We start from the raw sequence: 27,616 nt of genomic DNA, 5'->3' as shown, positions 1-27,616 counted from the left end.
ATGGGGCTCTTCTTATTCAAATCTTGGTCAAATGGCATGGCAGTTCGGCTGATAACAATACTTGAAAGTACCTTCCAGATCTCTTCAAGCAATTTCTAAGGACTGCCAATCTCCTCAACATTTCTTAAGGACAAGAAATTTGTAAATGAGGGGGAAAATGTCACAGGATGAACTAGGCCACTATAACCAATTTAAATTTTTTTTCTGTTATTGTTTTAATTATTAATATGGAAGTTAGTTACTGACATGTGCAAGAGGTTAAGAGTGTAGACAGGTTTGTTATAATTGTGAAGGGTGTAGGGCCCACCTTGGCAAGAGAATTTTCTCCTTCCTAACGCCTTGTATAAATTCTCCACACCCTTGGGATGGATTTTCCAACAAGAATATTATAGAGTTTTGAATTCTCTCTTTCTCTTCTCTTTCGTTCTTTCTTATCCCTCTTTGTTCTTGTGTTCATCTTTCTAATTCTTATCGGATTAGAAAGAAAATAATTGTTAGGCTTAGGCCGTGACAGTAGCCTATGTGTCAGTTCGTAATCGATTAATTATATTCCCTCTCTCAAAAATCTAAGAACTAGAAATCACTTTAAGAAATTCTAAATTCAAGAGTTTATGTCACATATTCTTAAGGGATATTCTTAACCCTTAAGAATAAGACCTTTATTAGAAAATCTAGAAACTCATTCATATATATTAATTGGAGATATATGAATGAAGATATGACCATAAAACTATGAAAACATATTTTATTCAATTTGCAAGATATACATCATTAGTCCCAAATTACACTAGCTAAACACCATCAAAATGAAACATTAGGGCACTAACATTAACAGAAACCCCATCGGGAAAGGGTCCCAGAGGAAAGGAAAGCCTGAAAAGACTAGCCACATGCGAGTTAACCAAGTCATAGGGTGAAGGATACCCAACCAATGGGGTTTTACTTTAAATCTCATTGGATGTGAATCCTATTATAGTGAACAGTGATCAATGATATGGTAATGGTGGTTGCAACCCATTCCAACAAAAATGAACACTACTTGTGTTTTGTTTTTTTTAGAAGGGGCACAAAGAGAGGGAGGAAGGGATTGTAATTACAATGTAGAGATAGAAGTGAACAAAGTTATAAAAGTCAAGAGAGATCTAATGTTATTTTTAAAAATATAAGGGCACTTGGTGTAATATAGGCACACCTCAGGACGATATATGAAATTTACCCAATTCTTTTATAGAAAGTAAAGAAAATTACAACCAACACCTCAAGTTTTTGGACTAAGTCCAAGTAGTATTATCCACATTTTAAAAATGATAATGACCTTTAGTGATATTACAAACCTTGTATAATTTTTCCTTTATCGTCAAAGTTTTAAAAATGCCCCTATTTCTTTACCTTTCTATTCTTTTTTTTTTTTTTTTTTCCATTAACAATAATTTAGCCATTTCTAAATTCAGGCTCGATCATCCTTAAACTAGGGTTTGCCAGTGACTAAATCTATCCAGTTTTGACCATAGCGGGTTCTGAGTGAGGGATCACAAAAACAACATAAAATTGTCATTTCATCCTTCTCCAGACAACATGGGAAGGCCATCATCAATTTTAAAATGAGGTATTGGCTATAATTAAACTAAACTTCAAGGATAGATGCGTAATTTACTCTAAAGATATTACGAAAATGAGGTGATCGTGATATTTATATATGTATTATTACAATCAATGCTTTTAGATTAACAATACTCTTATGAGAAATGGGATAATATGTATTATTCTAATCAATGCTTTTAGATTAACAGATACACTTATAAAATAAGCATTTAGCATTAGAGAAAGAGAGAGTAAGAAAAATTTAGTAAGATTTTTTTTGGTTAGATAGAAAGAAATTCTTAAATGCATATAAGAAATTATAAGAGTTTCACAAATGATATGACCATAGATAAAGAATTGGTAATTAGAAATCATTTATACCGGCCATTTTGGTTAAAGATTGATACTATTGTTATTGCTTAATGGGTGTTTTGCGATCTAATATATGATTTAGCTACTATACGAAGTTATATACATTAAGCTATTTAACTACTAACGGTAAAATACACAGTGCACCCTGAAAGTTTCGTGTAAAGACGGGGAGTTCACCATCATAACCTCTGCTTAAGATACCAATGGCTCAAATCATCAGAGAGCTTAGTTGAATGAGTAAAGATGAGACTACTGCAACTTCAACAAAAATTAAAACAGACACAGCTAAAACTAATGAAACAAAGAAAGCATGTTCTCTTATTAAAATTAAAGGGTATGATAAAGGTGACAAGCAATTGCGCAAAATTAGGGACCAGATGAGCAGTGAAGAGATGAAATTACCTACAGAAGCATCAATGAACTCATTCCTCTAAGGCATCCATTGCTTCCTCATCATCATTCTTCAATTTGCCACAGACATTACACTCCAACACACTTGATGGAGTTCCATCTGATGGGGATGGAGGCAGTGGAGCCAATGTACCCCAGCAATTCTTTTGATTACACATGTACCTCAAGAAAAAATATGCATGAGGGAAATTACTTTCTTCTTTGACGCCGCCATCCTCGGCCTCTGAATTTTCCATAAGTTCATCATGCTCCTCGTCCATTGCCTCATCCTCCCCACTCAAGCCCTCTTCATCCTCCTCCTCATCGGACCAGTTCACCTCAACCTTGCAGCGATCACACTCACAGGTGAAACCATAACCTTCTCTCAACCTACGCTGCCTATCTGCATAGTTGAGGTTGACAGGAAAATAACTCAGACAAATCTCCCTGCCGTGGGGAACATCATGAATCATCCTGACAATGATGTCAGTGTTGGCCGGTGTGGAAGCAGCAGAAGCATCAAGGTAATCAAACCTACAAGCATTGGGCAGGCAATCATGATTGAAAAAAGAAGCACTTGGATAGATGGCATAAGCCCGGACAGATCTCTCCCCATCTTTGACAAAAGGCTCCATCAGGCCAAAAGCATTGAGCTTGTCCTTAGCCAGTAAGGCTGAAGTTAGCTCCAATGAAAAACTGAATCCAGTAGAGATCTGAGGAGGAAGTGGAGGGGGGCAGATGGAAGAGATGAGAGAATGAAGGAAAGGGGCAGTATCATCAGGCTGAGCAAGGGAATCGCCTTGAAGAGACAGCAGAATATGGAAATTCGAAGGAGAAACAATTGCCAAATTATAGGCAGCAATGAGGAAACGAACTTGGACTTGATGTTCTTGTTGGTGGTGAATCAGTAGTGAATGGCAGTCTCGAAGACCACGTAGGGCTTGGCAGACCCAAGGGGTGTGGGACAATGCAAGAGCTACTGATTGGCAGTTGAAGCTGCAGAAGAGGACTGGGATGTGATCTCCTCCAACAGAGCACGAGGGGCATGATAAAACAGAGGGGCTAGAAAGATCTAACTTTCTGAAGCAATTGGTGCAGTAGTGATGGTTACTGCCCTCTCCTCCTTGTAGAGTGGGTAGAGATTTTAAAGGAAGAGCTGAATAGACAAGGACAGGGGAGTCCCTTAGGACAATTTCCCCTGCCCTTAGGTTCTTAGAGGCAACCAATGCCCTCCCCCTCCCTTCTATCTCTGCCATCCTCACATAGGTGGCCACTGTTGTCTGACAATTACCATCCTTCACCAATGACATTGACAAAATGTTGACTTGTTGAAGGTGTTGCTGGTGGATTTGAGGCTGTCTTTTTTACTGGTTCGCTGTTGAGTATGTAGGTACTACTGTTTCATGCTCTGCTGCTGCAGGCTATTGGATGTAGGCATAAACTAGTAGCAAAAAGTTCCACTGTAGTCTCTACTCAAGCTCGGATAGCTGAAAAAAACTTGAAAGGGACTGAATCAATGTTCTTGTTCAAACCAGAAGAAATCAAACTGAAACATCCTGATTAGGCCAAACATATATTAAAAAATTATAAATAAATAAAGAACTATATTAATCCGTATTTTTTCTTAAATCTTGATAGTGAACCTAATTTTTTGTATACAACTGTTTAGAGGATAACCTGTGACTATGAGTCATACAGATCAATTCATACAAGCATCCTGCATAAATTGCAGGTAGCTTTAAATAATTTTAATAGTTGAACAAGAATAATAGTCATTAAATGATGTACTTCTACTTGTAATCTGCATATCAAGCAAAAATATTTGTACTCCTAAGTGAGGTATAACATAAATATAGATAGATTAAGAGTTCAACATTCACAAAATCAAAAATCTTCTTTAAGCTTGTTCAAATGAAAAATCTTTTTTGACACAAAAGGTGGGTTTTTTAATCCATTGGCTAAAGTTTGTGGAAACCATTACTACATTTGTCAAACGTTTGATGGGACAATTAGATATTTGAATAAGCATTGTAACCCACCAGCAATCCCTAGAGACATAGAATCATCTAATACTCCTCTAGCTTCCAACCATAAGCATATAAAATTGAAAGAGTGTCTCGTCTACACTTTAACAAAATTGATCAAGTTATATTGAAATATTGATGATATGTAACAAAAATACTTCCATGACAACTTTCTGAAACTATTCTTTTCTATTTTGTCTTGCTCTAGTGTACCCCAATTTGTTTAACCAGTTAGTGATGGTATCTATTTCAGTGTCTGTGGAGGATATTTTGGGGCCAAGAAGCTAGTTCACACGGTTATTGTTACGCTATTTTGATGCTTGGCTGAATGATGGTCAACCGCATGGATGGCTGTGTTGGTGCTTCATCACCAATTCACCATAAACGGAGTTAGTGTAGGTTACAATGCTGATACTTAAGGGGGTGTTATTGTAACCCTTTTCAGATAAAGGGTGTTAATTGAAAATGGATCATGGTTGGAGGGCTTTAGCTGTAATCCCTCCCAAACCCACACCAAAGAGAAAAAGTCATGCCTAATTCGACGACAGGAAGACACAAATTTATTGCGAAGATAAACAGATTGGAGTTTCGTTTCTAACCCTAACCCTAATTGATTATTCACTATTCCAGGGAAGATCATGTGTCTTGATATTCAAATGCCATTTGTAACAACAGGGTAGCATAGTGAAGATGAAGATGTATACAAGGAGAGCGAGAGACAGTAAATGATACCCATATGAGATGCCGGATCCTGCAACTGTCCGATTGATGGGGTGGAGTTGAAAGCACCGGAGAAGCGGCAGCAAGTGTAAAATTGAGAGCCCTAGCGAAGTTCCACCTAATCCTGGCATGCATTTGAGTTGTACAGTTTTTTACCAACACTTTCTTATTTTTAATATTTTGGGATTTTTATATTAAATCATTGATAATTACCTGAGTTGCTTAATCCTCCTTAGTATGTGCTCACTCATCTCACTAATCACCATTAATAAGAGGACTCTTTACTTCCCCCTCCACTAAACCCTAAACCCTCTCCTTCAAATCTTATTCATGACAGCCCACATCATCATAACAGGTGCAGCCCACAATAGTAAAAAAAAGAAAATTATGTTATTCATCTTTAAATTTTATATTTTATAATAAATTCATTTTTAAAATTTTTATTTATCTCTTATTAAAAATTTCATTAAATCATATGATAAAAAAAATAATGAAGTAATCATTGCCCATAATAAAAAAAAATACCATTTACATTCCATACGCATGTGCATGTCTACATATATATATATACATAGATAAACATATAATTAGAGAATCGAATATTATCAGGAAAGTGGTCATGGGGACGACTATAGCCGTCAGTAATTACCCCATCACAACCAAAATCTTGGGTTATGTCATGACCATGATGGTAGGGGTTGTCGACAATCGCAATGCCACCTCTGATTTTGTAAAGATAATCCACATTCACACCCACACATCTTATCTCTAATTTTGCTGTTTTCGTCACAAACATCAATTGACGATTTGATTTGTTGGGATTTGAAAATATGTTTCAAGAATGATTGTGTGAAAATGATTGCGATCATGTGTGGTAATAATAGAAGAGAGTATTTTTAAAAAATATTGACTGTAAATAATTATTAACGTGATTATAAAGAGTAAAAGAGAGAATGTGGATTTCTACCGACTATAAAGAACAAAAAAAATTGGCTACAAATAGTATTTTTCTTTAGATTTTTATGTTTCAAAAATTCTTATATTTTCTTTTACCCAAAAAATTGAGGTTTTCTATCAATCTCAATTCAAGTTTGAATACATTTTTAAAAAAGTTGAGTAACTCAACGTGGTTTAATTTTTAAATAAATTACATGCAAAGATAGCATGAATATTTTAACTGCATCATATCCTTCGTGTTTGGTACTCCAATTCAGTTATTTAAACACTAATTAATCAAATAATTATTTTTGAGAGGTAAAATGAAAATAAAAAGTAGAAAACAAAACAAGAGCTGTAAACTACAGAAATGTTCTCCTGCACTCGACGCGACGCGGGCATACAGGGGGGAAGGGGGTGGGTGGGGCCCACGCCCCCCTGTCTACTGCATCTTCGGGGGAAAGTAAAGCCGGGGAGCCCAAACCGTCATAAATAACTTCCGATTCTTCCAGACGACACCGACTGACTTCCGGGCGGACTGGAATGCATCACCGACATTGACAGACAAGGGAAAGGAATAAAGCGGCAACTGCAGAAGCCAAGGCGGACTGCTCGTGCTTGTTGCATCCTAGGCTCTGGAAGGCGCTATATATTTGGCGATGGACAAAAGGAATTACGCGATTTGGTTAATCTTGTTGGTGGTTATGGCGACAGGCATGACTAGGGCTGAATCTGTAAACAAGTCGGCTTCCGAAGGACTATTTTGGTCAACCGCAAAAGAGGAGGCAGATCTGCTGCGGAAGGCCGATCCGGAGGAATCCCCGCCTCTGTTGAACGAAAGGGACGAGTACGACGGCGGTTTTTCTTCGCTCGATGGGATGTTGCAGTGGGCAATAGGTACTGTTTTTTCAGTGTTCCCAGTCGCCTTGATTGGTAACTGGTTCTATGTACATTCCTTCCTATTTGGCTGCTTTTGTTTTGATTTTTTGATTTCTGTGCTAGCCAGTGAAAACCGGCTAACTTATTTTTCTCGTTATTGTTATTATTATTACTATTATTTCTTTTGTTTATCTATGCTTAGATTATGTTTTCATCTTCTTCTTTTAAAAAATTAGGACCAGATAGCAAACAGTGGAGGCTAAAATTATGGGAAAATCCAAGTATCAGGAATATTTGTACTTGCCTTTCTTATGATAGCTATTTGGCTTCGGAGTTTGGAGTGAACATTGTTGTAAAAGTTAATCAAGTTTTTCTAGGTCAATTTATTCAATTCATTAATTGAACTGCGGGCAAAAGTTAATCTAGTTATTTTACTTTTAATGTGCTTAAAATTTGAGGCAAAAATCAAACAAGTTTGTGTACATTTAATTAATTTACTGAACTTTTTTTTGAAACCATCAATCTAGTGCAATCGTTTATACCATCTTTCAGTTTAACTGGTCGTGTATTGACACGTGTCTTCTACATGTTGTCACGACATGGTATTAGTCCAAAGTTCAAAACGAGAAAAATTAGACACCTGGCACTTTTTCTGTTACTGACCTTGACTATCTTAAGTATTTTTCTCACATAAAAGCAATCAATTGTTAAATTGAAGTGATGAAAATGATAAGTTTTGCAGGCTTTTTACTCACTTTTAGCATGGTGGACACTTGGACATGATCTAAATTCTAGGTGTTTAATTTTTATTTTTTATAACATCACTTTATCACTCCATTTAGGAGACATACTAATGGTGTTAAAAGTGTTACACTATAAAATCTATTAAATTAAAACGGACAGCATTAACAGTTATATTAGTTTAACAAAGAGTGCCCCTAGTCCATGAGACTCCCTGCTTTGCAAGGCTGTTTTCGTGCGCAACCTTCCCTTTATTTTTTGCAAAAAGATAGTTTTACAATTTGAACTTGTGAGGCTGTGACCTTCCTGTCACAAAGAAGCAACCTCACCATAACTTCCAAGGCTCGCACTCAATTGTATTAGATTGATGATTTTTAAAATTTTCAAGAACTAAATTTATTAAATTGAAGGAAGAAGAACTTTATTGAGACATTGTATCATAAGACCACAATATGAGACATTTACTATAGGCCCACAATATGAGACATTGTAACATCCAACTAATGCCAATCTCCACATGGGCTACCATATTTTTTAGGCAACTCTTCTCTAGTCCTGTCATGCTTGCTAACACTCATTCTTGGTGCCACGACCTATATGAATTAGGAAGTTATTTTTTTTTTATTTCAGCTGTTACAACTTTATTTAGTTATTATTTACAGTTATGTTTTAGGAGTAGTTGGGTATTATTTACAGTTAATTTATAATTATGGAGTGGTGGGGAAGTAGTGGAGGAGTGGTAACTGCTCGGCATAATCTGTTGGTTAGTTTTATATATAAAGCCATAACCCATAGTGCCGGATTATGAATGAATGTCACGACCCAAGGGGATTTAGAGGGGCAATATTGTACTTAATCACAATTGTTTGTAGGAGATGCTATTAATTCTGTTGAAGTGCACATGGGAGCTATTTTCTAGAATATATTTTCAGTTAGTTGGTAGTTGGTGCCTATAAAAGGCTACTTGTAGGAGGATGGGGATTATGTTGATGAATGGATTGAATTCAGTTTTCTCTCCTAATTCTCCTATCTCTCCCTCGGTTCTTCCTCTCTTCTCCCTCAATTCTCTTTGTTTCAATTTTGCCTTTCCCTTTGTTTCTTCTTTCTCTTTCCCATATTCTTACCAAATTCCTTCTTAAACCCTAGCCAAACCCTAGGGTTATCACATTTGGTATTAGAGCCGATCATTCCTTGGCTGTGAGTCAGGCAATTCCCCAAGTGATCTGTCGAAGTTGAGGCGAGGTGATCTTAGCAGTGATTAGTTGAAGTCAAGGTGAAGTAGATCCAGATGATTTTCGGCTGTTGATTCAAATTGGTTGGATCTCGGATGTTTATGAATGAATTGAATTTAGTTTTCTCGCTTAATTCTCCTATCTCTCCCTCTATTCTTCCTTTCTTCTCCCTCATTTCTCTTTGTTTCAATTCTACCTTTCCCTCCCTTTCTGCTTTATCTTACCCGTATTCTTACCAAATTCCTTCTTAAACCCTAGCCAAACCCTAGGGTCATCTCAATGAATTGCCAAGAAGTTATTGAAGTCTCTCATTTCCCCCTATTGTTTTCTCTATTTCTCCCTACTTTCTATCAACTTGTCCCTCATTTTTGTCTGATTCTCCCTAATTTTCTGTCTGTTTCTCATCAATTCTTCCTATTTCTCCCTCAATTCCAATTCTATCTTCAAAGGAAGCATCAGTTAGGACTAAGCTCCTGACATTTGGTATCAAAGCAACAGTTTCTCGGTCTCAGGTCTAGCTCCATGGCTAAAGGTTACCAGATGCTCAAAGCTTCTATGGATAGATTTGAAAGTAAACTGGACAAACTCATGATCATGGTGGCCAAACGTTATCAGGTTAGTTTGCCAGCGGAATTACTTTCTAGGGAATATTCTGATCCAATTATTCAACAAAAGAGACCAGTCCCTTTGACAGTTGGAGATCCACTCTTGCTAGGAAATGGAATAGTTCCCAGGATAGTTGGTTCTTTAGGATTTGAAATTGAACCAGCCTTACGCAATGAGAAGTTGGCTTGAACGATGGCTATAATAGATTGTCATGATCCCAAGGGCATTAGTTGTAATTGTTCTTGTTTGTATTTTTCTTAGTGTGTAGTGGTACTTGAGTTGTTGGTTGATAACTGAATTGTTGTAAACATCCTATAAATAGGCTATAGGCTAGAGAATAAGGGGTATCGATGAATTGAATAAAAAAATTTGTTTCCCTCTCTCTTATCTCTCTCGCTCTCTTTGTCCAACCCTTTGACACAACGGCTTGCTAGATTTCACTCTAACTTGTGTTCTCACAAAAAAAAAAAAAAAAAGAGATGAACAATTCTCAAAGAGAAGTACTAAGAATACAAATGTATTTCAATTCAAGATTGGATGCTTTACAAGTGCAACCAAATGAGCTATTTATAGTTTACAAAATGTATTAGAGACCACACATTTAAAAAAACTAGAAAATTAAGTACCACCACTTAATTAGCACCAAACCCACTCAATACTTAAATTAAGTACAACCACACAATTAGCACTAAACTCACTCAATGCTTAAATTAAGTACAACCACACAATTAGCACTAAACCCAATCAATACTTGGCTAATGGAGCACACATGTAACACCCCCTCTCCTAGAACTGCCCGAGAAGAGGTGCTACTGGGGATAATAAAATAAACTGACTAATAACTGAATTCTGATACCAATACTGTATATATCAATTAACTGTAATAAGACTCTGAGTCAACAAAAACTGAAATCATAATTGCATCTAAGGGAAATTCCCTAAACTGGAAAATAAAATGAATCTAAACTGATCAAGCACTAACTAATAAACTAACAACTCCCAGACATCTTTGGTCTTGAACGGCTCCACGTACATACACTACTGGACACTGCTGCTAGGCCCCACATCTGGTATTCTCCCACTAGGACCTGGAATGGTGAAGAGTACAAGGTGAGCTACAAAGCTCAGCAAGTAATAAACTGGAAAGAATAACTGAAGCTGAATCGAAGAATATCGATACTGATAAAAATACTTACTGAACTTATACTGAGTGATATAATAATCACTGGATGGCATTTATAAGATGTAATGTACATAAGCTGTAAACTAAATGCAGGTATGCAACTTTGGCCCATAGGCCCACATAATTGTAACACATACCTGGCTGATCTGAGTCCTGCAAACATAAAAACTGTAAGCACATACTTTGGGCAATATGCCCCTAGCTCCCTGGTCGACATCAGGCGAGCAACTCATAACTGAGATATAATTGTACTGATACTAGTGGGATTCCCGCGAACAAGCCGCCTGGCGCGCATAATGCAATGCTCATATAAATGCTGGCACACGATGTGTAGTGCTCCACATAAGTCATGCTCAATGCTCATACAATGTGTATGCACATAATCTCACAAAATAATGCTGACCATGTCATAATGAACTGCTAAACATGGTATATGATTTTTACTAGAAATATTGAGATTCAAATATTTTGAAATTTCTAAGTATAGGCATGGCATATTGGATTTTATCATATCTTGGCATAAAAATTCAATATTTGAATAATTGAATATTTATATTAAATTTAAGACTTGAATCAAGAATTTATTGGAAGCTATTTGGATGTCATTTGATACTATTTGGATGATTGAGAAAGTCTAAGGAGGCAATTTGAATGAAAAAGCAGCCCCTTCGAATGAAAAAAAATGGATTTCAGCAAGCTCATTCGAATGGCAGAAAACTCATTCGAATGACAGAGACTCATTCGAATGATAGATGATATTCAAAGGCTATTCGGATCTGATCTGGGACTCATTCGAATGACTCTCAAATTCATTCGAATGAATTTTGAAAATTTTCAACTTTTGAACTGGCAAAACTCGATTCATTCGAATGCAACAGTAACTTTATTCGAATCAATTTGAAGATCATTCGAATGACAAGAAGGCTCATTCGAATGCTAAGCTATACAAAGCAACAACTTACTCACATCTTCAAGGGCTCATTCGAATGACAACAAGGCTCATTCGAATGACAGTCTAAAAACCTCAAAAATTCATACGAATGATACGATATCTCAGGACTCATTCGAATGACAGGGCACTCATTCGAATGACTGATACATTACAAGGGAAAAACATTACGATAACACTGAAACTTATTCGGATGCTTTGAAATTCATTCGAATGACACAAGACTTATTCGAATGACTGGAATCTTATCAGATATAAAGCTTACGATAACAGAGATCATAACTTGAATCAAAACTTAACTTTACTACACCATTCCAAAAGAAATCTTGGGAGAACAATCCCAATTGATATATAAACAACTTGAGGGATGATTTACTGATCATAACTAATGTAAACGTTGCAAGGAACATGCATGAATTGGCTGGTACTCACTGTACGCATGTAAATACATATATAAACATGCACTGAACTGATATAACTCACTGTAATGCACATATATATATATATACATGCACTGGAACTGATTCAATTTTGGAAATCTGATATCAAGCTCAATCAAGACCTGTAAGAAAGGATTACAGGGGAAGGATACTTGCCTTATGATCTTCTTGATCGACTTAATGATCTCACGAGCGCCTCTTATGCAAAACTTGAACTCACTGATTGCTTCTTGGCTCTCTGTTCTTGTGGCGTGAAGAACATATGACTTATGAAACTATATATACACTGATCTAAGAAGCCCTAATGCCATAACTCATTCTCCTATTATAACTAGGAGTCTTCTAACCCAATCGTCTCACGGATGGATTCTTCAATCCCTTAATCACAATAATTCTATTTAATAATTAAATGCTAATATCAAATCCTTAAACGACCAACATGTCCTTGCATTTAATCTTCACAATAATTAAATAATTAAATGCTATTTAAAAGCTATTTTCTCAACTAAAGTCTCTAGATTGCCATATTAACAATTAATTGGAAAAAATCCTCCAAACAAAACTAATTAAGAAATTCAATAATTTCTAAATAAAATCTAAACCCTCTAATGGGTCGTTACAACACACATAAGAGAGACCTAGCTTAATAATGCAAAAGTGAAAAAAAATAAAAAGAAGCTTCCACAAGTTGGGCTTCGTTTGATCTTCTTTGGTTGATACTAATTTGGACTTGGGCCTTTTTTTTGTGTTTTTAAAATATTTGGTCTGCATCAATTCCCCCCTTCTTGAAAAGAACTCATCCTCGAGTTGGTCAAGGTATTGGTTCTAGACCATGGTACTCGTATAAGTCTTGAACGTAGAAAGTCTTAGAAATTGCACAACTTTCTGGTAGATTAATGATATAGACATTATCATTAATCTTTTGGAAGATGTGAAAAGGACTAATCTTCTTCTTCTTAAGCCTATTGTATTCCCCAGTAGGAAGTCATTCTTTGTGCAAATGAACCATGACATAATCGCCTACACCAAAAGATTTGAACCTTTTATGCTTGTCAGCGATGGTCTTGTACTTTACAGCAGACTCTTCTAACTTCTTCTTGACTTCTCCATAGACATTGGTCACCTTATCGATCAAATGATTAGCAATAATACTCATTCCAGGTAGCTTTGGTAAGGGAACCAAATCTAGATTATGCAATGGAGGACGAATATAAACAACTTCAAATGGAGATTTGCCACTAGAACGATTTGGCACGCTATTGTAGGCAAATTCAAGTTGTGGTAGGACATTGTCCCACTGTCTTGGGTTTTCTTATATCAAACATCACAAAATATTGCCTAGCGTGGGATTGACAACCTTAGTTTGCCCATCTGTTTGTGGATGATAGGTGCTATTGAACTATAAACTCGTATCAAGTCTTTTCCACAAAGTAAACCAAAAATGATTGAGAAATTTGTTATCGTGATTAGAAACTATTGTTTTTGGCAATCCATGTAAACAAACAATCTCCCGAAAGAATAGTTGAGCAATGTGGGTAGCATCTGAAGTTTTCCTGCAAAGAATAAAATGAGTCATTTTAGAAAAACGATCTACCACAACAAAGATAGAGTCCGAACCTTTTTGTGTTTGTGGTAATCCCAAAATGAAATCCATGGACAAATCTTCCCAAGGGGCATCAGGAATAGGAAGTGGCATGTTCAACCCAATATTATGAGTTTGTCCCTTTGCAATTTGACATGTATAACAATGCTTGACAAACTTCTTGACGTCATGCTTGAGATGCGGCCAAAAGTATCGAGCTTCAACCAATGAAATGGTCTTGTCTCGCCCCATGTGCCCTCCTAGTCCCCCAACGTGTAACTTTTGAATAATGTGTTCTCTGAGAGATCCTTGAGGAATGCATAAACGATTTTCAAAGACTAGAGAACCATCATGTATTTGATGTTTATCTGCAACCCTGTTAATGCACTGTTGCCATTTTTCTTTGAAATCTTCATCATCTGCATATGAATCCTTCAAATAATCAAAACCAATTATTTCATTTTGAACTGCTGTCAATAACAAAACTTGACGACTCAATGCATCTGCGACTTTTTTCAATTGGCCTGACTTGTGTCATAGTGAGAAAGTAAATCTCTGGATATAGGCAATCCACCGAGCATGCATCCGATTGACCTTGGAAGAATTGTTGAGATACTTGAGAGCCTAGTGATCTGTGTTGAGGATAAATTCCTTTTGTACTAGATATGATTTCCACTATTGCAAAGTGTGAACAACCACATACAATTCTTGCTCATATGTTGATCACTTCTTGTCACAACCCTGTTGTGACTGCTGCAACCCTACCACTAATCCGATGGGATTGGTAGGGAAATTCAGACCTCCACTTGAGAAGGGAGTCGTCAAAAAGAAGAATCAACAAGGAATTAGAGGAGAGAGATGAACAAAGAGAGAGAAAGAGAGGATGGTTAGATAGAGAATAGAATCTTCTTGATTTTTCAACATACCCCTTTCCCATCGCACGATAGGCACATTTATAAGGCTGTTGAAGGGTATATTCCCTTGACAGGTGGACCCTCACCCCTAACTGCATAACAAACTCTGATTCTCACCATTCTACTAGACCACCTAGCACTCTACAGTTACAGCGGAAATGAGAACATTTAATTGAAGATCTTAACTGGCAAAAATTTAAAGAAAGGACTCTTAATAGACTGCCTCCGTGACAATGCTCCCCTCTTGAACGCTTCCTTGTCCTCAAGGAAGATTAAGTAGGCTAACAGCGCGGGGAAACTTCTTGAGCAAATCTGGAAGGTATTCCCAGGTGCTGCCATTCGTAGTATTGCCTTGCCATTTAACCAAAACTTGGTTTAAGGGAGCCCCTCCTCGCTGGATCACTCGTCTCTCGAGTATGGCCTCCGACTCCACAGCTTGTTCACTCCCATTGGGCAGAAAGGGTAGTGCAGGACTTATTGGTTACCCCCCAATAGATTTCTTCAGTAATGAAACGTGAAACACAGGGTGGATGTGAATTTCGACCGGCAATTGCAAATGGTAAGCCACTCTTCCCACCTTGTCAGTTATGGGAAAAGGTCTGAAGTACCTGGGGCTAAGCTTGGTAGCCTTCCCCTGTGTCAGTGACTTCAAATGTGGTTGTTTCAACCTTAGGTACACCTCTTCTCCAACCTCAAACTCCCTTTCCATCCTCTTCTTGTTTGCATACTGCTTCATGTAGTGCTGGGCAGAGGCCAGCTCTTATTTCATTTGCTGAGTCACTTTCCTTTTCTTCTGTAAGTACTCCTCCACCGTGGCCACATTTGATCCCCCTCCAACTACTAGTAGCATTGGTGGCTTGTACCCGAATAGAGTTTCGAAGGGGGTTACCTTAATAGTTGAGTGTAAAGTGGTGTTGTACCACCATTGCGCCAAAGATAACCACCTATGCCATTCCATGGGACACATTAGGCATATACACCTTAGATAGGTTTCAAGACATTGATTCACCCTCTCAATTTGGCCATCTGTTTGAGGATGGTATGTCGTGGATAATTTTAGGTCTGTGCCCAATGATTTCATCAATTCTTGCCACAACAAACTGGTAAAGATGTTATCTCTATTGGACATTATATTCTGAGGTACCCCATGCAACTTGACTACCCGATCTAAGAATACCCTGGCTACCTCTTGAGCCATATAGGGATGGGACAACCCAATAAAGTGGGAAAACTTGGTAAAACGATCCACCATCACCAAAACACTGTCCTTGCCCTCTGATCTAGGTAATCCATCTACAAAATCCATTGCCGCACTCAACCAGGCTTGTTTTGGAATGGGCAGGGGTTGCAGTAACCCCGGGTAGGGTACTAGCTCTGGTTTACACATTTTGCATACATCACATTCCGGCACAAAATCCATTGCCACACTCGACCAGGCTTGTTTTACCCTTTCCATACTCTTTGACCTGTAGAATATTCCTTTAACCCTCACATATGTATTCTGCTCACCCGAATGGCCCCCTAAAGGCGACTCATGCAAGGCCTGCATGATCTTTCTTTTTAGTTCAGCCTTGTCCCCGATCACTATACGCCCCTGGAACCTTAGCATCCCTTCCTTCAAAGTATACCCCTCCATCTCTTCTTCTCCCACAGTCAGTTTTTCCAACAAGGCCATAATTCTTTGGTCTCCAACGTAACTGCTAATTACTTCCTCATACCACCGTGGAGTCACCATGGTGATTGTTGCTAGGCTTCCCTCTTCATGGCATTGAAAATTCACTAACCTAACCGTCCTTTGAAGTGGCCTCCAGAAGTCAGCAACACGCTTGAGTTTCACAACCGAGCGTCACTATCGGCTTTGCCTCCAAAAATCGACAACACTTCCAATTCGGAATCGCCTGGCCTTGAGTCTGCTTTAGCATTTGGAAGAGCCAATCGCAACGGATTCTACGGCTGGAAATCTTCTAGTTTGATTCGACTATAATCTTCGATCAACCTGAAGAATCGACTCCTTACTCACTGCAATCTTAACGACTGGCCGAGGACCACCAGTAGATGGTAGCTCCTTGAACCAACTTGGGTCACTAAAGATCGCTGCCTAGATCGTCGGAAATCAATCACAGAGAAGTCGTTGATAGCTGTCGGACATTAACAGCCTATGAATGATGCTCTGATACCAATTTGTCATGACCCTAGGGTTTAGTTAGGGTCTTAGAAGTACTTGGAAGGAATTTGGGGGAAGAAATAGAGAAGAATTGAAGGGGGAGATTGAACAAGATTAGGGAGAGAAGGGATGGAGCAGTGGACAACGAGAGAGAGAGGGGGGGAAGGGAAAGAGAAATTGTAGAGAGAAATTGGAATTTCAATTATCATTCAACATGAGAATCTCATCCATTTAGAGCAGCCTTATATAGACATATTTGTCTCCTAACAGCTTTGCACATGTAGCCATTGTCACGAACCTAGAGTTCGTGATGGGTTAGAAGAGGAATTGGGGAAGAACAAAGAAGAAATGAAGGGGGAGATTGAAAAGAATTAGGGATAAAGTTAAGAGAAATGAGGTAGAGCAGAATGGAGAGAAACGAGAGGGAGAATTGGAGAGAGAGAGAATCAGATTTTCTATTATCAATTTCAGCATACCATCCCCTCCATTTACATCAGCCTTATATAGGCATATTTGTCTCCTAACAACCTTGCACATGCAGCCATGTGCACCTAATTAATTGCTAGAATATCCCTAACAAACTATTCTACCCTATTACAATAATACCCTTTTATTACTCATAGGGTCATGACAATTCCCCCCTCCATAAGAGAGTTTTTGTCCCCAAGAACTTGCCACAAGTAGCCATTGCTCTTCATCCAATTCCAACCTTCTCTATGCGGATAATCCTCCTTTCTTTCTTTCTATTTCTAGGTCTCTTCTTCTTCATTCTTAAGTTTTCAAGGTCAATTCCAAGTATGAATTGGCCCAGAATTTCAATAGGGAAAACTTCATTACCATCCAAAACAAGTAAGAAGGGCAGATCTTCAGCCATTGCTGCTGTTACTCTATCCCCATTCAACCCACAGCCATGTTTTGTTGCAGAAATATCAACAGCAGCCTCAAAATGCAGCAATGGAGGTTTGTATTCTTTCCTTGAATTCTCATACCAAGGCTGTTTGTGAGCATTAACATTAGGAGATGCTGTAACTTCACTTCCAGCCAACGATTGCTCAATAATTGACACCTAGCCAAGTGTTTCAGCACTAGTAAGAGTGCTTGAGAGGCTGTCAATTGATTGAGTGTCATCCTCCAATCTCTTTTCCTCACTTTTTTCTTCCTCCTCCTCTTCCCCTTCTTCCTTAAAGTTGGACTGCTCTTGTTGCAGAATCCCAAAAACATCACCATCGAGAACTTCTTTTCCAAAGGAATCGGTGTGTTTCTGTAATTCTCCTTTTGCCCACACACCTTGTACCGAACCCCCGCAAAGTCTGCTATTGCTGCCAGCATTGTCATTATCGTCACATTTCTCATCCACTCCACCTAGGCCAATATACTTCTTCCACTCCGTATTGGAGGTAGGCAGTGAATCTGCTTCTTGCCTCCTAAATTTCTCCTTCGGCTGCTCCATTTTAAGAAACTCCTCCTTATTAAAGCTTCCATGATAGTCATCAAAGTATTTGGCGGAAAAACTGTAATGATACTCCTTAAATAGTATCATTGCAAATTCTTGCAACTTTTCGCGAAACATTCGACCGAATTCCTTGCACTTTTCATCTAACCCACTGCTGGTTCCTTTGTCCTTTCGGCTAGTCTTATTTTCAAACTTCTTTTCCCAAATTTGATGCTTCTGGTCAACTGAAAATGTAGCATTCTTTGGCTGCCATTGAAGCTCCATTCCAGCTGAAAATGAAGCATTCTTTTGCTGCAATTTAGGGCTCATTTGCTCCATGTATGCACTGCTCCCCTTGGCTGCCTTTGTTTCCCTTTGCTCACAGCCTCTCCTAGCTTCATGAGTAGGACACCCCACTGAAAATGCAGCACTGGTCCACTGCAATGGAGGCTGCTCTCTTCCTTGAAAATTAACCACTAAAAATGCAGCATCATTCGGTTGCAATTGCGACCCTTTTTGTTTCAGGTGTGCCTTGCTTCCCTTAGCTGATTTTTCACAATCAGCATACTTTGAAGACCGCATACTGCTCTTCTTCAAACAAGTTAACCCAAAATTCAATGCCAAAATTAACCTCTGTTCTGATCGATGATGGGCTCAAGTCCGGTGGATCTTCGCGACGCTTCAAATATGTTTGCCTATCAACCCACTCCAATCGCTGTCCAACTCCACCTTAAACCTCTACTCGATCGATTTCACAGAGTCGCATCTTCCTACTCGCCCAATCGTCGTCATTGGTTTCGGAATTCACTCATCTTCGCTTCGGCCTGAATTCGCTAACTTTGCTTTAGCGACTCTGATATGGCCTTAGAAATTGCCAGAATTCCCTTTGAAAACCGCCTTCCGAAATCGTCCAGATCTAGTTCGACAGCTGAGGACTGCCGCTTAGTTGTAGTCGAACTAATCAAAGGCTTAGGACGAGCTTTGTTGCGGTCTCCTGAGGGTTCGATCGACTCTGTTGGAGCTCCCTATGAGTTTGATCAACTCTATTGCAGCTCCTCAAGAGTTCGCTTCTCTCACCGGAAATTCGTCGGACGCTGATTGCTGCTACGATGCTGGAATTACTTAGCAGAGGATGGCCGAGGAACGAACAGCTCTGATACCATTTGTCACGAACCTAGGGTTCGTGATGGGTTAGAAGAGGAATTGGGGAAGAACAAAGAAGAAATGAAGGGGGAGATTGAAGAGAATTAGGGAGAAAGTTAAGAGAAATGAGGTAGAGCAGAATGGAGAGAAACGAGAGGGAGAATTGGAGAGAGAGAGAATCAGATTTTTTATTATCAATTTCAGCATACCATCCCCTCCATTTACATCAGCCTTATATAGGCATATTTGTCCCCAAACAGCCTTGCACATGCAGCCATGTGCACCTAACTAATTGCTAGAATATCCCTAACAAACTATTCTACCCTATTACAATAATACCCTTTTATTACTCATAGGGTTATGATAGCCATGTGCTTCTAACCAATTGCTAAAATATCCAAAACAAACTATTCTACCCTATTACAATAGTACCCCTTTATTGCTCATAGGGTCATGACATCTGATACCAAATGTCAAGAACTTGGTCCTAACTAAGGTTTTCTTCGAAGATAGGATTGAAAGAGAGGGAGAAATAGAAAGAATTGAGGGAGAAACAAAGAGAAATGAAGGAGAGATAAAGAGAAATGAGGGGGAAACATGGAGAATAATAGAGAGGGAATTGAAGAGAAAGAGTGAAATATGATAATTCTCATATGATATCCCCCCCAACTGTGGCATAGAAATAACTATAACTACTCCTCATTCATCTAAGTTGTGACAGAAGTCCCTTGCTACTTTATGAGCCTCTTTGCCATTGATAATGAACAATCCCACCAAGTGGGATTGGTTACATGAATTTTATCTCGCCACTTATTTTGCAAGGCCATATATCCCATGTTATGCCCGACGGTCTTTTGCTCTAAGTGTTCTTTGGTCATTTTGTTACTCTTTTGTTACAAACTTCGTATTATCCATCTACTCGACTCTCACTCCATGCTTGCTAGCTCTTTTGATCCTTATTTTTGCCAATAATTTGTTTTTTCTTTTTTTTGCATTTATTTTGGACTTGACATTATTTAGTTACCAATGCCAAACTTCTATTTCCTTTTTAGCCTTTTCGTTTTCTTTTAAGTTTGGCTGTCCTACTTTACTATGTAATGTTTTCTTCTCTTTTATTTATTTATTTATGGAATACTTGGTAATGGGTATAAATGTAATCTAATTAATAATTTTCTTTTTATGCCAATGATGGAAATTTTGTTTGTTATGCAATTGAACCAGGCCATTCTGATCCAGAGAAGTTGAAGGCAACAGCAAAAGATGTCCAACACTTATCTCCAGATGAGCTGAAGAAACGTCAAATAGAAGTAAAGGTTCGAACAATAATGCAAATTCAAATAAAGTACAGTTTTCCATTGATTATCTTTCACGGCATGGAGGATAGAAAGAAATGGATGCCTTTAAGGTGCTAATTCTTGTTGTTGTTAGATTGGTACCTTTGTCATTTCCTTATTATATAATGTTTGTTTTCTTATTCTAACTTAGTAGGGCATGGTGATGCAGGAGGATATTCTTTTGTTTATTAGCATTTCCAGTTTATGGTCAGTGTTGTTGTTATTAGCTTTAATAGAGTGAAACAAAATCTACAATTATCCAAATAAATCTACTAAAATAAAATCTAAAAGATCTAAAATGAGAATTGTGTATGGAAGAACTGATGGCAATTCCAACACTGTTCGGAGTGCTTGGAATGATTAAACATTCTATTGGAGTAGTCAAGGGGCTGCCATAATGAACAAAGCAATTATGGGGGGTTTGGTTAACTTTTGTAGGAGCTATAAAGGGAAGAATACTGTGCATTATGGGGGCAAAACCAGTTTTAGTTTTGGTGTTTCTAAAATTGGTAGCAGCTTATAAGTTAAGAGTTTTACTTGTGGTGAGCTGGGGCATAACTCTTATGCCTGTTTGCAACGAAGGGTGAAACTGAGTTTGAAGATGTACAGGAGGCAATGGAACCTATTTACAATGAATATAATGATGAGAATGAAGAAGTTGATGTCGACAACCAAAGAAAAATAGGAAGATTGGAGACAACATAGCATCTTTCACACACGTCCTTTGTGGTGGTAAAGTGTGTGATTTGGTTATTGATGGAAGGTGATGTTTCAAGAAATGCAGTAGAAAAACTAAAGTTGCGGATCAAAAATTATATTCTTCCTTACAAAATTCAACTCATTACAATGTGAAATGAGATACTAGGGGTATATGTTCCATGTTATTTGCTTAATGGTTGATGATAAAGCCAACACCAAGTTCAAAAAGAAGATTGTCATTCCTTAATATCCATGGTCTATGAACCAGTGAAAAGATGAAATGATTTAATAAATTGACATGGATTATTCTGCTTTATTCCCAACTAACCTGGGTTTTTAGGTCTCTCAAACACATTGACTTGCAGATTATACTGGTTTCTTGGAAATAGCAGAAATTTGGTTATCATAACAAAAGAAATAAAAACTGTATGCAAATGCTTTGTTGCAAGTTGATCCTGGGGACTGGTCCATTCTTTTTGTATGGGGTTGCACACCCATTGTTTCATCTCCTTGCTGCTTTTATACTCAAACAAGTTCCTATCATCCTTCTGTTTTGTTTTGATATTTCTTTATTTGGATGGGGGCAAGGATATCTGTATTTTATCTTATTGATTGCATTTTCTTGTTGATTCCAACTACTTGAGATTTTCCTTGTCTTACAGGAGCTGATGGAGAAATTGAAAATGCCATCAGATGCACAGTTGATGCAAATTGCAATAGATGACTTGAATAATCAATCTCTGCCTGTGGAAGATCGTCATCGTGCTTTAAAGGAGCTTCTGATCCTTGTTGAGCCAATAGATAATGCCAATGGTGTGCACAATTTGTTGCTTTGTCTGTAAAGCTAATACCACTTCTTTCCTGAGGCAGCTACATCATAGTTTCGCAATGATAAAATTAATTTCCTTTTGATGGTAGAAACAGTTTTCTTATTTTATACTTAGATAATTGGTCATCTGCACTGCACTCAAAACCAAGCTATCAGAATAATTCTGAATCAATTTGAGCACCCAGAATTTGCCCATCTCCCCTGGTGCTCTACTTTTATACTATATTACTTTTTGTTTTCCTGTTCTCTTTTCCTTTTTTGGTTGATTGTAGCATTCAGAATTTCAACATCTTGTCCTTGAGACCAGATATATATGGACTTGAAAAGTGGTTTATAGTTACTAGCGATTATCATAAATAGTGGTGCCCTCAACTTTGCCAACTTTAATTTTATGTCTCCTCAGTACTTCCTTTCTTTGCATGCTTCTTTTCCCCCAGTGCTACAGTTATTTCACACATTTGTTTGTCTAGGATTTAAATGTGTGGTCTGAGATAATTATTTTTAAGTAACTGTAAAATATGGTTCTATACCTTGCCTAGGAATTGATCCAACATCGGCCCCCCCTCCCCTTGCCAAAAAAATAAAAAGACCAAAAAAGAAATAGGCTTAAGTTGGAATCAGAAAAAATGTTCTGTTGATTTGAATAAAAATTTTGCTGATTTTTTCCGCCCTCTCTTTCTGGTTTCCTTCTCCCTCTATTTCTTCTCCTTCTCCTATTTTCTTTCTTCTCCTTCTCCTATTTTCTCTCTCAGAAGTTTTCTTTTTCCCTTTTCTGTTCAGATTTCTTCCTCTTCTTCATCTCTTTCTCGCCTCTCCCTGATTTTATTCTCTTTCTTTGCAAATTTTCTGCAATCTTCTTGCTATCCCCAATCACATTAGATTAAGAGTTTAAGGTCTGACATGTTGGCAGATATCTGCACCTGATATCCATACATGGGACCTTGAGAATAAGGTTGAAAATGGCAATGAGGAAGGTTATATATACTAAGGTGGAAAATCTCAGGGCTCTCTTCAGGAATATTTTACCTAGCATGACTGCAAATATAGGTCCTCATAGGGTATAATGTGGATTATTTATAATCTTGACAAAATGACAAGCACTCTGCTCCCCATCTGTCATGCTTGTTTTAGCTATCAAATGAATTTATTCTGGATTGATTGCTATGTAGGACTGACCTTTGAATCTTAAGCTAGAGTACTTGTGTCTGTGGTATCAAAGAAGCCCCAATATGTACACCTAGAAGTGCTGCTCTAGTTAATAGTTTCTGTAAAGAGAAATCATTGCCATCTGTAGGGTTTATGTGCTGATAAGGAGGATTTCCATTAATATCCAGTCATTTGGGGAAGTCTAGATGTAATAGTTTTTTAGTTGCAAATTTAAAGGATTGGGATTCAATTGGATACATCAAAATTAGGATAGTTCCTTTAGCATTATGGATCATAGTCATTTTGTTGGCTATGTAGCCAATTCTTTCCATTGTATCACAAAAGGAAAGAAAATGGAAACTTGAAATCAGAATATTTAGATTTTGTAGCTTAATACGACCAAATATATTAACTGTAAGTTCAGAAAAAATAGAAATGCAGATGATGTTATTGCAAGACTTGATTATCAAGTTATTATAAGAAAAGATTAGTTCCAATATCTTAGATCAATTGTTCAAAAAGACATGGAAATTATGAGGATATTACTCACATAATTAAGGTAGAATGGTTAAAATGGAGAAGTTTTTCTGACATTTTATGCAAGTGTAAAATTCTTGTAAAGCTAAAAGAGAAGTTTTATCTATTGACTATCAGACACACTGTATGGTATGACAGGAAATGTTGGATTGTAAAGCATCAATGTATGCAAAATGTAAGCATAACTAAGATGAGGATGTTATGGTGAATGTGTAGGTATACAAGACCAGCTGTATTGTAGTGCCTCTTGAAGATAAGATTTGGGAGGCGAATAAGTGGTCATAGATAGAGGTGATTGGCCAGTTAAAATTCATGTAGTTGATCCCGCCAAGTTGAATTAATACTTGCTGTGTTGTTAAAAACTTAATTGCTATCGTACTTGTAAATGAATACGGTAATTGCTTGGTGACTATTAGTTATTACTTATTGGTACTTCAGAGTCTTCAGGCTTTATGAGGAACTTAGCTCCTTTCCCCTTTCTCTAACAATAAGGTAGGCTTGTTTCTGTTTGGCCTTGGAATCCGAGTTTATTAACCACAGGGCTTTTCTGCAATTGTGCAGTTTTGGGAAATTAATTCACATAAACAGTAAAAATTTGGTCGAGTGAAATCTTTGTGAAGTACAAAGGATTATATTTTTTCTTTCATTGCTTCCTAGCCTTCTGTGTTAACCTCAATAACTTTGGAAAGCTGAGGTCTGCTTATTGTCTATTTCCCTGTCCTCTGTTAGCACCTGAATCTACATGTATATTTGTCAGATCTGCACAAACTTGGAGGCCTCTCCATAATTATAAGAGAACTTGATAATACTGACCCAGAGACAAGGACAACTTCTGCATGGATTCTTGGCAAAGCCAGTCAGAATAATCCTGTTGTTCAGAAGCAGGTACTATTATTTGTCTTTTTTGCAAGCATGTAGAAACATTTTGTAAATACTGGATTTGGTCTGATTATTTTGTATTTTCCTTCCGGTGTAATATGCATGATGCTGATTACTGCAAGTGCTACAAATTTTTGCTCATTTGCATGATGACACAATGTTTGAATTATTTGTTCATCCAGGTCCTGGAACTTGGAGGGCTACCAAAACTAATGAAGATGGTGAAATCAAGTTTTGTCGAAGAAGCCATAAAAGCTATGTATGCTGTCTCAGCCTTGATCGGGAACAATTCAGACGGCCAGGAATTGTTCTATGCAGAAGCTGGAGATTTGATTCTTCAGGTGAATCTAAGCATAAACAAGTATTGCAGTTTCAAGTTCATATTTGTCACATTGGCAATTAATGGTTTCTTGCAGGAATTACTGAGCGATTCAAGTGCTGATATTAGACTCCGCAGGAAATCAGTCTTCCTTGTGGCTGCTCTGGTGGAGTGTCAGTTGGAAACTAGGAGTAAAGCAGAGCTACCTTTTTTCAGTAATCGTTTATTCTTAAAGTCAGTGGTTGATTTAACAGCATCAACTGATCTGGATCTCCAGGAGAAGGTATTTTATTCAGCATTAACCTCAACTGCTAACTGCTGCCAAACTATGCTTAAAAGGTGGTGTGTATTGTGTGAAGAGTTGCAATTGCCCCTCATTGATGCAATATATAAGGTTCAAAAGTCCTCCAACGTGGACAGACGACTTGGATTGATGTGTGTACTTTCTTTTCGGAGGAAAATGGAAGTAAGGGAAAATAACGAAAGAACCATAAAAATTTGGCTCATTGGTTAAGGGTCGTGAAATAGAGCTTTCAGTACCATCTCAGTTTTTAGTTTTAGTTCTCATTTCTTTGTGCTCATTTTTGTTTTTGTTGAAAAAATAAAACTGAATATCATTTGATAACTCTTGTCCTTTTTCAAAAATTTGGAAATTAAAACGGATTATGGTGTTCAATAAATGTTTGTGTACTTATTTACTGATTATAATATATATGCAACAATTTATTTAATATTGACAAAAATGCTCTAGACCTAGAAATTTTTTTAATTTTTTTGTTCCTTTCCTTCTTTGGGGCAGACAAGCCCAAATCCACCAGCCATTCTTCATTTTTCTTCTCTCCTCTCCTGTCTTTCATTGTCTTCTTTCTAGGTTCAGCAAAGCCTGATTTGGCTTTGCCATTGAACCCAGATTTGGGTTTGGTGATGTTCAGCAAAGAAGAGGATGGAGAGGAGAGTTGGCTGGCAGAGAATGTTGGGGAAAGAAGGAGGGAAATGAGCAAAGGGAACTTGCCAAACCTATTACAACTAACCATTCATTCCATGTGAAGAGAAGGTCGTGTGTGTGTTGTTTTTAAAAAAACACTGATAATTCAGCTGAAAGCCCAAATTCAACAGTTTTCTATTTTTGTTTGTAACTTTTGTTAGCAAAGATTGGAAACTAAGAATGGAAGCTCTACTGAACCAGCATCCTACCAAATGTTTCCGTTATAATATGTTCTTCTGTTTGTGGTCAGAATTTTCTAAACCATTCATTCCATGTGCATTGCCCCCTGTTTATGTTCTTGAACTGGAGAGAATCTCCACTTATTCCCGTCTTTAGATATTCTTGCAAGAATTTGATGTGATTTCTGTTTTATTCTGGTGGGATACGCTGAAGGCCCTTGTTGCAATTAAGAATCTCTTAAAACTCAACACAACTGAAGCTCTAGTTTTCAGAGACTTCTGTGGATTAGACGGAGCATTGAAAAGGATGAGACAGCAGTTGCAACAGTTAATGGCAGATGAAAATTGGAGAGATTTTGCAATGGATTTGGATACCCTTCGCAGGGAAGTGGAGCTGATTTTCCATGGAAAGCTGGATAAGGTAAAAGATTACTACTGCTTTCTATTCGGTTGTCATTATTGAAGCTTGAATATTGCGATAACAATGAAGTTTTGACAGGTAACCCAGGTTCCAACTTGATCAATGGATGAATTGCATTGACAACAGACGCCAGCTGTGTCAATTTGAAGCTTATGTTACGTGCATCTATACACAGTCGATTCTTGAGTGGAGCCTAAAAAGATAAGACAAAGGACTACATATTTTACTTTGGAGCCTGGATTGTAACTTTGCAGAACTTTGGCAGAGAGGGGAACAGGCTTGAAAATTTAGGTACTGGCAGACAAATCAAACGCAGCCAGCTGGAAGGATCTTATGCATATAGATAATTGAGGTATAATATTTAGTTTTTAAACAAAGGAAGGGCACTCTTAAATTATGTTTGGTACATATTGGGTTATCTTTTTAGTATGCCACAACTAGAATTCCAGCTAGGGTTGTCAACTTTAGGATGGGTTGATAGGTGATAGGCTGTTAATGAGCGGTTATCGTCTGTCTTTGAACCCTCATGTTTATGGGATCTTCCGACTTCTCCAAAATGTGATACATCTGGGCTAATGCTAGTTCTGCAGCTGAAAAATATTGTGGAATTAGGTGTTGTGAGATTTTGAGTCTAAAGATGTCAACATTCACAATTACTGATTTGAGACTTTTACTTGGAATGTGAAGGATGTGAGTCTTTGTCATCAGTTTAGAATTGAAGGTGCTTTTAACTTTTTAACCTGACACGTTAACGGGTGAGGAGTTCGTTTATAACTGAATGATTGGGGGTAGTTGTGGGATTGGCTCTTAGTAAAGCAAAGGCTAATTAAGCTGGCATATGATTTGATTCTCAGCGGGAAACGAGTTTTAAGTAGAATGTCCTCTCAGTTGAGCCTTCAGCCATCCATACTGTTTAATTATTTGGATTTCAATCTTAAATTTAACTTCACTTTTTATTCGTCTTGTAGAGCGGTTAAAATGATTGGACAATATGAGAATG

General features: G+C 37.7%; 2 protein-coding genes across 2 annotated transcripts; one reads left to right on the top strand and one right to left on the bottom strand.

Moving 5' to 3' along the window:
* Positions 1 to 2,245: 2,245 nt before the first annotated feature.
* LOC127809142 (histone-lysine N-methyltransferase ASHR2) lies at positions 2,246 to 5,335 on the bottom strand. Its single transcript, XM_052347846.1, has 3 exons — positions 5,301 to 5,335; positions 5,100 to 5,211; positions 2,246 to 3,830 (listed from the first exon to the last, which is right to left on the bottom strand). The coding sequence occupies exon 3, from the start codon at positions 3,651 to 3,653 to the stop codon at positions 2,376 to 2,378; it is 1,278 nt and encodes a 425-aa protein (XP_052203806.1). The 5' UTR covers positions 3,654 to 3,830; positions 5,100 to 5,211; positions 5,301 to 5,335; the 3' UTR covers positions 2,246 to 2,375.
* A 1,069-nt stretch (positions 5,336 to 6,404) lies between these two features.
* On the top strand, positions 6,405 to 27,323 carry LOC127810367 (uncharacterized). Its single transcript, XM_052349806.1, has 8 exons — positions 6,405 to 6,920; positions 20,510 to 20,601; positions 21,984 to 22,134; positions 24,591 to 24,718; positions 24,895 to 25,053; positions 25,129 to 25,314; positions 26,410 to 26,616; positions 26,695 to 27,323. Exons 1-8 carry the CDS (start codon positions 6,683 to 6,685, stop codon positions 26,713 to 26,715), a joined length of 1,182 nt encoding a protein of 393 aa, XP_052205766.1. The 5' UTR covers positions 6,405 to 6,682; the 3' UTR covers positions 26,716 to 27,323.
* Positions 27,324 to 27,616: the final 293 nt, after the last annotated feature.

This window comes from Diospyros lotus, chromosome 9 (assembly GCF_014633365.1).
Source record: "Diospyros lotus cultivar Yz01 chromosome 9, ASM1463336v1, whole genome shotgun sequence".
Classification (NCBI taxonomy): domain Eukaryota; kingdom Viridiplantae; phylum Streptophyta; class Magnoliopsida; order Ericales; family Ebenaceae; genus Diospyros; species Diospyros lotus.
This window is presented reverse-complemented; position numbering and strand designations above follow the sequence as displayed.

Coding starts and splice junctions, on each gene's coding strand:
- LOC127810367 (XM_052349806.1), top strand. CDS start 6,683: ATGGACAAAAGGAATTACGCGATTTGGTTAATCTTGTTGGTGGTTATG. Junction 20,602..21,983: donor AACGTCAAATAGAAGTAAAG/GTTCGAACAATA, acceptor CTTGTCTTACAG/GAGCTGATGGAGAAATTGAA. Junction 24,719..24,894: donor ATCCTGTTGTTCAGAAGCAG/GTACTATTATTT, acceptor TTGTTCATCCAG/GTCCTGGAACTTGGAGGGCT.
- LOC127809142 (XM_052347846.1), bottom strand. CDS start 3,653: ATGTCATTGGTGAAGGATGGTAATTGTCAGACAACAGTGGCCACCTAT.